The sequence below is a fragment of the Macaca fascicularis genome, chromosome 14 (genome assembly GCF_037993035.2).
Source record: "Macaca fascicularis isolate 582-1 chromosome 14, T2T-MFA8v1.1".
Lineage (NCBI taxonomy): Eukaryota > Metazoa > Chordata > Mammalia > Primates > Cercopithecidae > Macaca > Macaca fascicularis.
In genome coordinates this window covers 5,936,820-5,945,969 of record NC_088388.1, presented here as the reverse complement: position 1 = coordinate 5,945,969, position 9,150 = coordinate 5,936,820, and the positions used below count along the sequence as shown (strand labels likewise).

The 9,150-nt window shown below is 57.7% G+C and overlaps 1 protein-coding gene across 2 annotated transcripts; it reads left to right on the top strand.

The window, feature by feature from the left end:
* Window positions 1-1,351: 1,351 nt before the first annotated feature.
* On the top strand, window positions 1,352-8,940 carry GAL (galanin and GMAP prepropeptide). Of its 2 annotated transcripts, XM_045372276.3 has the most exons (6): window positions 1,352-1,556; window positions 1,748-1,828; window positions 2,386-2,440; window positions 4,854-4,940; window positions 6,001-6,078; window positions 8,678-8,940. In XM_045372276.3, exons 2-6 carry the CDS (start codon window positions 1,748-1,750, stop codon window positions 8,746-8,748), a joined length of 372 nt encoding a protein of 123 aa, XP_045228211.1. In that variant the 5' UTR covers window positions 1,352-1,556; the 3' UTR covers window positions 8,749-8,940. The 2 variants fall into 2 exon arrangements, with proteins under 2 accessions (XP_045228211.1, XP_065383920.1); XM_065527848.2 differs by lacking the exon at window positions 1,352-1,556 and having other exon boundaries at window positions 1,624-1,828.
* Window positions 8,941-9,150: the final 210 nt, after the last annotated feature.

The window sequence follows — 9,150 nt, the reverse complement described above, 5'->3', positions numbered from 1 at the left end:
TTGTCCTTCCCCAGCCACGTGCCAAGACTAAAGTGTAGAGGACACGTAAGATGACACTGTCATGATCATTTGTCCTGTGCCCTGTGGATCCCAAGGTCCCGCCTGACATCAACCCATCTGATATTGAGCCCAGTGAGTGGGGAGATCCTAACACAGCCGCTGCTTTTGAGGACTTGGGTGGTGCCTGGCTGGTGGTAGGGGGAGGTCAGGCGAGTTTTCAGCAGATGACCCCCGTACTCTTCGGAAGCCCCGAGGTGCCACACTTGTACCTCCCCTGATGCCTGTGAACGGGGTGAAGGAACAGCCTGGGCCTGGGTTCTTTGCTGGGCTGTTTTTGGACTTGGCCCCAGCTCAGGAAGGGTTCATGGAGGAGCCAAGGAGGGCCTTGTTCCTGTGGGATTTCTTTGCCTTGGGCACAGGGACAGCCTCTTGCTGCTGCTCTGCCCACCGCCCAACCCTTGGCGGCCTCTGGAATTCTGGGCTGATCTCCCTCTGGACCCAACCAGTTGCCCAATGGCTGGACCTGCTCAAAGCTCCCTCTTGCAACTGGACCGGGGAGCCAGGGGAGGCGCTGAGGCTGAGCTTCTGAGCTGGTGCCTGTGGATGTAGGACGGTCCCGCAGCTCCCACACTGGGATGGCCAAGCAGCCCATGAGACCCACATTCCCCTTTTAGCAAAACAGGAGGGAGGTCGCTGGGCACAGGGAGCCGGGAACGCCTGTCCTCCCCACCATCGACGGCTCTCGAGGCCGGAGCCTTCGCTCCAGCCCCAGCACAAGCCAGCCAGGGCGCAGGGCCAGGTGCTGCCCGCCATTCCCCGGGTGCCCCTGGACCTCCCAGCTGGGGCTGGCTCGGACTGATGGATCATCCCTGCCGGTTACCCTCTGGGGTCTCCAGTGCCGCGGAGTTCAGCCAGCTCTTGCAGCGGTGGGGGCTGGGAGGAGAAGCTGCAGGGAGCCCCCAGGCACGGGACGTTGTGGGGGGTCGTCAGGCCTGCTCTGGGGCTAGGACCCCGGGGGGAGCAATGGGGGTTGGCGCTCTCCACCACAGCGGTGACCTGGGCCGCGGGTCTCGGGGCTCTCACGCGGGGCGATGGGGCTCTGTCTTTCGGGGTTGGGGTCTCTTCCGCCGGGTTTGGGGTTCTCTCTGCGGATCTGGGGAGTCTCTCCCGCGGGATGAGGGGGGCTGTCCGCCGCTCCCGCCTGTGATGGCCCAGAGGACCCGAGCTCCGGTCACTCCCGCCCCCCTTGGGGCTCGGGGAGGGCGCGGGAGGCAGGCGCTGAGCCGGTGACGCGGCTCCGGGCGGCTCCGGGCGCGCCGCATAAATAGCAGCGGCGGCTGTAGCGGCGGCCACCCCGGGCGGCGGACACGTGGAGGGACCCGGCCCGCGCCTCCCGCCCCTGCCGCCGGCCGCGCCATGCGGTGAGCGCCCCAGGCAGCCAGAGCACACTCGACCCGGCCCGACGCCCGGACCCGCCGCCCCGAGACCCCGACACCCCGACCCGCCGCCGCCCCGGGACCCCGACGCCCCGGCCCAGGGCGCAGCCGCAGCTCAAGGTACTGGCGCCGGGCCGACCCCGCCCCGCCCGGAGGCCTCCCCTTCCGCTCTTCTCTGCCCCGGGACGATTCCGCCAGGGGCCCCGGCCCGGCCGCCGCCTCTGCTCCTCCCTGCAGCCCCCCGGCACCCCATGCCTCGGGGCGCAGCCCACTCCGGGTTCCGACCCTCCTGCCCTGTCCTTCCCTTCCAGATGGCCCGAGGCAGCGCCCTCCTGCTCGCCTCCCTCCTCCTCGCCGCGGCCCTTTCTGCCTCTGCGGGGCTCTGGTCGCCGGTAAGTGCGGGGCGCGTCTCCTCCTCCGGGCGAAGCGGGCATCAGAGCCGGCCGGGCGTGGAGGGCTTCCTGGAGGAGGCGGCCTCCGCCCTGCCCTCGGGGACAGTGGTAGAAAGGCTAGTGCGGGCGCTGTCCTGGCCACGGGCGTCGCGAGAAGGGTCCGGAGCTTCCTGGGATTCCCCCGCGCGCTTCTCCGAGTTCATCAACAGCACCGGGCTATAACCAGGCCGCCGGGAGAGTGCTGCGCTTCGGGAAAGCGAGAAGCTCCCCGTTCCGCAGGGCTTAGTTAGAACAGAGGGCGAGGAGCCACCGGCGTGGCCTCAGAGTCACTTAAAGCGGGTGCAGTGCGCTGAGAATGCGCGAGCTGCGACCCGCAAGTGAAGTATCTCCCATATGTCAAATACGGCTTACTTAGGGGTAAACCTGGAATTTCGCGAGCTATCCAAAAGCACATGCATTGTTCTAAGTCCTCTGCCGTGCCGGAAAGCCTGGGTGCACCCATTCAGCATCGGCTCCAGGCACAGCCCTGGCATCTGACCCCCTTTTCTCCCCTCAAGGCCAAGGAAAAACGAGGCTGGACCCTGAACAGCGCGGGCTACCTGCTGGGCCCACGTAAGTGACTGACAGCATGGCCTCCCCACTCCTGACCCCACCTGCCCCCTCGCTTTGAACCCTGGCTCCTGCCCCTCCGCCTGCGGCTGGGCAGACCTTCCGGCCTCCCTCTTGACCTCATTGCCCGTCTCCATTGGCCTGCACACTTGATCTGTGCACGGTTCTTTCCAGAAGCTTCTCCTACCCCGGCTCTGCCGCCCTGTCCCGGTGTGAGATTCCTACCCTGGGCTTTGCTCAAGCTCTCCTCGGTTTTCCCGCGTTGCAGTCCTTAGAGGCCCTGTTCTGGGCCTCTCCCCAGGCCCCCGGTCTCCCCAAACACTCAACTCGGCTTGTAGAGCACCCTAGGTCAGCAGACCCCAAGTCTTGCCTCCTTCTTCCCTTTCTCCAAGCTCCACATGGGAATTGCCAGATCGCCTGAAGGCAGCTCAGACAGGCTGTCCTCAAAACGAGGTTCAGGTGACCCTGACTGCCCAAGCCTGTGTCCCCTCCCTCTCCCTCTCCCTGTCCTGTTGTTGTCATCCGTGTCAGCGGTGTCCCGTGCTGCCTGAGGTGAGCCCTAGCCCTAGATAGGACTCTGCAGGCTGACACCTCCCCATGTCCGCCCCCGCCAGTGCCCCAGGCCTCTACTTTCTCCACATCCTTGGTCTGTGCAGCAATGCCTTCAGACCTTCCTTCAAAGGAGGGGACAAGAGGAGGCCTTGGCTCCCTTCTGTAACTCACCTTCCCCTCCACCCCTCCCATCCACCTTAAAAGCCTCCCTGCATTGTCTTCTGCCAGAGGAAGGATGCAAACAGCCTGCAGGGCCTATCTGAGCCCCGCCAGAGCAGCAAATGAGGAGACCCTTTCCGAGGGCCTTGGAAAGCACAGCGCGGCCTCAGGCTCTTCTCCCCATGCCAAGGAAAGCTGCCTTAGTTCTCAGTCCCGGAGTCGAATACAGCTTCCTCTTCCCGCAGACACTTGTTCATCAGGGTCACTCGGAGGACCCCCAGAGTCAGGTTTTAAGAAACAGACACGGGGATGAGAGAGCTGCCTGAGGCCGCGTGCGGGGTGGACCAGGCTGTTCACCGCAGGGCCTCCTGGTCTCTCTGCACGGCCCTCTCCTCTCCCTGCCGGTGGAGCGGCCTGACCTGCCTGAGGCTGATCTCCTCAACCCTTTGCAACCCTGAGCTCTGCCTCTCAGAGGGCACCTCAACTTTGTGTGCTACGGGCCCAAACAAAGGAGGAACTGGTCAACAAGAACATTTATCTGTGTTGCTTTGGAATATTGAAAATCTATGTGTCAAGAAGAGTTTGAACCCTAATTAGAAAACAAACCCATTTTCGCCATCAATTTTATGGCCCGGTTCAGCTGTAGCTAGACCTGTTGTTTGTCAAAGTACTGAACAGTGTGCCTCTGATTTCTAGGGTCAGCTAGAAAATGCAGTAAAATCAATGTTTTTTCACCAGCTGCTGCTGAATGCAGTGTGGCCGTTGCTGAAGGTTCATCAGTGAGATGGGGCGACCTACGGTTCCTCTATAAATTTAACACCAAGAACGACATCTCTGGAAATAGGAGTTAATTTTCCTTTGTCTGGCCTTGTAGATGGCACGGTCCACCCAGGCCGACCAGCCGGAAACGCGGAGGCGTCCTCATCCTCCTCCCCATCTCTCATTCCCATTTCCTTTCCTGCACAGCCCCAAATGCAGCCCTTCTCCTCACCCCACGCCCCGTGGTTTACAGCTGTCATCGTTTCTTCCCTGGACTTCTGGGATCTCTGCTTGCAATCACAGTTCCCCCATTTTCGCACCACAACACACACACACACGAACACACACACACAAACGAACGCACACATGCCCCCGCACCTCCTTTTCTCCCCCCGCCATCCTCTCTCTCTCCCTCTGTGACCCTCTCGCTCCCTCTGTCTCTCCTTCTGTCTCCCTGGCTCCAGTCCGTCTTGCACACAGCTGCCAGAGTGAAAATAAAAATCGGATTCAGTCACAACTTAAACTCTTCAGTGGCCCCCATGCTTTCAGGGACATGAGGATCCAGCCCCTGTTGTCTGCCAGGGAGGCACCCAGTTTGATGCCAGCTCAGTGCCAGCTGAGATGTCAGCTCCTCTGGACCCGGGCACAACCCCTGCAACAGGGCAGATTCCCGGCCTCTCCCGCCCTTCAGGAGACACACCTCCCTTTCTCCCACCCCTCCTGTGCAAACCCTCACATTCCCTTTGGCCTTGGTGCAAGCAGCCAAGTCTTACCTCAGCTTGGTGGAGAATCGCCCCCTCTTCTCTGGGGTCTGTCGCTGGGCTCTATTTCACAGTCAAGTTGTGTGTGTGTGTTGGCTACAGGCAGCCCTGTGTCCTTCTTTGGGTGTGGGGAGGGGGTGCATGACAGTCACACCCAGAGGCTTTCCTCTCTGATCTGCAAACAGATGCTGTTGGCAACCACAGGTCATTCAGCGACAAGAATGGCCTCACCAGCAAGCGGGAGCTGCAGCCCCAAGACGACGTGAAACCAGGTGAGAGGACTCCTATCCCGGGCTCCCGGGCGCCTCACTTCCAGCAGCTCCCAGGTGCATGCAGTGGGGGACAGCTGTGGGTGTCGGGACACCTGCCACCCATCTGTCCACAGCTGCAGCCCAAGCCTGGCCATGACTTAAGAGGATGTGGCCTCGCCACACCTGTCAGCAGCTGCAAACACAATCTGCAAACCCGAGACAGCAAGGAGTCCTTCTAGACTGGGAGGCTGCCTGGGCACCAGGGCCTCCAGAAGAGTGGGGCCGGGCGCGGTGGCTCACACCCGTAATCCCAGCACTTTGGGAGGCCGAGGCGGGTGATCACCTGAGGTCGGGAGTTCAAGATTGGCCTAGCCAACATGGCAAAACCCTGGCTCTACTAAAAATATAAAAATTAGCCGGGTGTGGTGATGGGTGCCTGTAGTCCCAGCTACTTGGGAGGCTGAGGCACGAGAATCACTTGAACATGGGAGGCGGAGGTTGCCGTGAGCTGAGATCGCAATACTGCATTCCAGCCTAGGCAACAGAGTGAAACTCCATCTCAATTAAAAAAAAAAAAAAAAAAGAAGGCCGGGCGCGGTGGCTCACGCTTGTAATCCCAGCACTTTGGGAGGCCGAGGCGGGCGGATCATGAGGTCAGGAGATCAAGACTATCCTGGCTAACACGGTGAAACCCCTTCTTTACTAAAACCACAAAAAATTAGCCAGGCATGGTGGCGGGCGCCTGTAGTCCCAGCTATTCGGGAGGCTGAGGCAGGAGAATGGCATGAACCTGGGAGGCAGAGCTTGCAGTGAGCCGAGATCACGCCACTGCACTCCAGTCTGGGCAATAGAGCGAGACTCCGTCTCAAAAAAAAAAAAAAAAGAAGAGCGAGGCCTTGAACTGGATCTCTCCCCTCTCCCTCACATTGAACAAGGGCCTTGGAAAGCACAGCCGGGCCTCAGGCTGCTGGGATCAGATCATTGACCTCACAGCGCCCAGCTCCTCTGTCGGGGGGGATGACCGGAGACAGAGAAGCACCCTCTGCACAAGTCGTGAATGTTGATCTTTTCTCTTTTCTAGGAAGCTTTGACAGGTCCATGCCTGAGAACAATATCATGCGCACAATCATTGAGTTTCTGTCTTTCTTGCATCTCAAAGGTATGTGAAATATCACCAACTTAACATTCATCTCTTAGCACACTGGAAACATAAAAGGCCCATCGAGAAGAGAACCCGTAGAATCCCCCTGGGAAGTAGCCGGTTATTTATCTAAATACAAAGTCCTGTTTGGCTGTGCATCAGGATGACAGAGCATGTGACACTAGAGCTAGCTCCAGAGGGCTGGGATTGTGGCAGGGGCATTCCACTGTCTGTGGACGGCCATCGGGCCAGCGCTGCTCCCAGGAAGAGGGTGGGCCTTAGGATGCAGCTCACTCTACTGGAACCATATCTATTCATACGGTAACAACTGCTGGACCTTTTAGGGCACAGGTATACTATAGGCCAGGTTCTTTGTGAGCCGTCCTAAACCTTCTTTTCTCTTTTCTTTTTTCTTTCTTTCTCTGTCTTTTCTCTTTTCTTTCTTTCTTCTCTTTCTTTTCCTTTTCCCCTTCCTTCCATCCTTCCTTCTCTTTCTTTCTCTCTTTCTCCCTCCCTCCCTCCCTCCCTCCCTTCCTCCCTCCCTCCCTCCCTGCCTTCCTTCCTCCCTCCCTCCCTTCCTTCCTTCTTTCGTCTCACTCTGTCGCCCAGGCTCGAGTGCAATGGTGCAATCTCAGCTCACTGCAGCCTCTGCCTCCTGGGCTCAAGTGATTCTCATGCCTCAGCCTCCCAAGTAGCTGGGACAACAGGTGCACACCATTATGCCTAATTTTTTAATTTTTAGTAGAGGTGGAGGTTCATCATGTTGGCCAGGCTGGTCTTGAACTCCTGGCCTCAACTGATCTGTCTACCTCAGTCTCCCAAAGTGCTGGGATTACAGGTGTGAGCCACTGCGCCGGCCCTAAACCATACTTTCTAAGCAGGGAAATTAATAGGAGCCTATATCTTAGATTGCAGTGTTTTCCTATGCAGCCCTCCTGCCAGGCAGGCTGCCTTGAAATCTAACTGGAAAGGTTCTGATCCTGGCTTCCAGTGTCTTCTGCAAACACTGGGGATGAGGAGACCTCCCACACACTATGCTTGGCATTCATTCCACGATGGGCATCTGGCCTTGATCACACAGGTCCTACTGCAGCAGTGGAGGGAGCCGGAAAGTGGCCCCGGTGCTCTGAGGGTTAACAGGGAGGATGTGGTGGGGAGGAGGGATGGACCGCTTAGCCTCTACAGTGGAGACCTTTACCTGGTGCTCTGAGGGTTAACAGGGAGGCGGAGGTGGGGAGGAGGGATGGACCGCTTAGCCCCTACAGTGGAGACCTTCACCCGGTGCTCTGAGGGTTAACAGGGAGGCAGAGGTGGGGAGGAGGGATGGACCGCTTAGCCCCTACAGTGGAGACCTTCACCCGGTGCTCTGAGGGTTAACAGGGAGGAGGAGGTGGGGAGGAGGGATGGACCGCTTAGCCTGTCCAGTGGAGACCGTCACCCGGTGCTCTGAGGGTTAACAGGGAGGAGGAGGTGGGGAGGAGGGATGGACCGCTTAGCCTGTCCAGTGGAGACCGTCACCCGGTGCTCTGAGGGTTAACAGGGAGGAGGAGGTGGGGAGGAGGGAGGGACCACTTAGCCTGTCCAGTGGAGACCGTCACCCGGTGCTCTGAGGGTTAACAGGGAGGAGGAGGTGGGGAGGAGGGATGGACCGCTTAGCCTGTCCAGTGGAGACCGTCACCCGGTGCTCTGAGGGTTAACAGGGAGGAGGAGGTGGGGAGGAGGGATGGACCGCTTAGCCTGTCCAGTGGAGACCGTCACCCGGTGCTCTGAGGGTTAACAGGGAGGAGGAGGTGGGGAGGAGGGAGGGACCGCTTAGCCTGTCCAGTGGAGACCGTCACCCGGTGCTCTGAGGGTTAACAGGGAGGAGGAGGTGGGGAGGAGGGATGGACCGCTTAGCCTGTCCAGTGGAGACCGTCACCCGGTGCTCTGAGGGTTAACAGGGAGGAGGAGGTGGGGAGGAGGGATGGACTGCTTAGCCTGTCCAGTGGAGACCTTCAGTTGCGCATCACAGTTTTGTCCAGTTTGGAAAATCAAGGCTGGTCCTTGGGTTCATTTGGGATCAGGATGGTTTTCATTTGCAGTATTATGGGGCTCCTCTTTAGGTGGCAACGGGGAGAGGGAAGAGGAGTGAGGGGAGGGGAGCGGGGGAGGGAGACTGCCGGAGAAGGTCTCGGAAAAGACGGGGTTCATTAGAAATCTCAGAACCGAGTCACCAAGTTCCCTCTGTTGGAGCCCAGTGGAGCCTCTGGGAGAAAAGCTGGGGTGACTTTTCCTACAACGGGCAGATGGACTCTGCCAGATTTTTTCTCATTTGTTTTTAATTTTGTAACATGGAAACTCTTTCCTTAGGAGATACCAACTCTCATTACTCAGATAGGAATTATACCTCTTTAAAGCCTAAATTTAAAAGTCTGACAGTTTTAAATGCTTACTAACTGTGGGAGTTAAATCATTACAAAGCGAGAAATACAGTGTTGGCCCTAATTCTGGGTTTAATCTGGTAAGACTCTTTACAGAGGACGACCACACGCCGCTTCCTGTAGTATGCGTCGTGGTCGTAATTCTCTTGTGTGCGTATTAAGAAGTTGCTGCTCAAATGTGGCTCTTCCCTTTGCAGAGGCTGGGGCCTTCGACCGCCTCCCGGATCTCCCCGCCGGAGCCTCCTCAGAAGACATGGAGCGGTCCTGAGAGCCTCCTGGGCGTCTTTGTCTGTGTGTTGCAATCTAAAGTCAAACCTTAAGATGATGGATAATCTTAGGCCAATTTACACAGAGTCGGCTCTTCCTGTTCTCTTTGCCTTGATGTTGTGTTGTCACAATTTAAGAATTTTTTTGTTTTGGTAATTATTTTATTTTGAGTGACAAAATAAAGAATAGCAATTACTTGCAATTGTCTTTTTCTTCCACACCTCTGTCTCATCACCAGTGCCACCCATGGGTTCTAAAAGATAAAGCTTGATCATAATCATGGATTAGACCTGAATTTTTAAACCCACATTCTACCATCAAGAGCATCTGAGACGCCACCTCTTATTGCATGTCCAGGGGACATAAAGTTATCTCAATATTAAGCTGAGTCAAATGTAATTAT

Bases quoted from the DNA above. Each gene is read 5' to 3' on its own strand.
- GAL (XM_065527848.2), top strand. From the start codon at position 1,688: ATGCCTCGGGGCGCAGCCCACTCCGGGTTCCGACCCTCCTGCCCTGTC. The intron at 1,829-2,385 runs GTAAGTGCGGGG...TCTCCCCTCAAG, and splicing joins CTGCGGGGCTCTGGTCGCCG to GCCAAGGAAAAACGAGGCTG. The intron at 2,441-4,853 runs GTAAGTGACTGA...ATCTGCAAACAG, and splicing joins GGGCTACCTGCTGGGCCCAC to ATGCTGTTGGCAACCACAGG.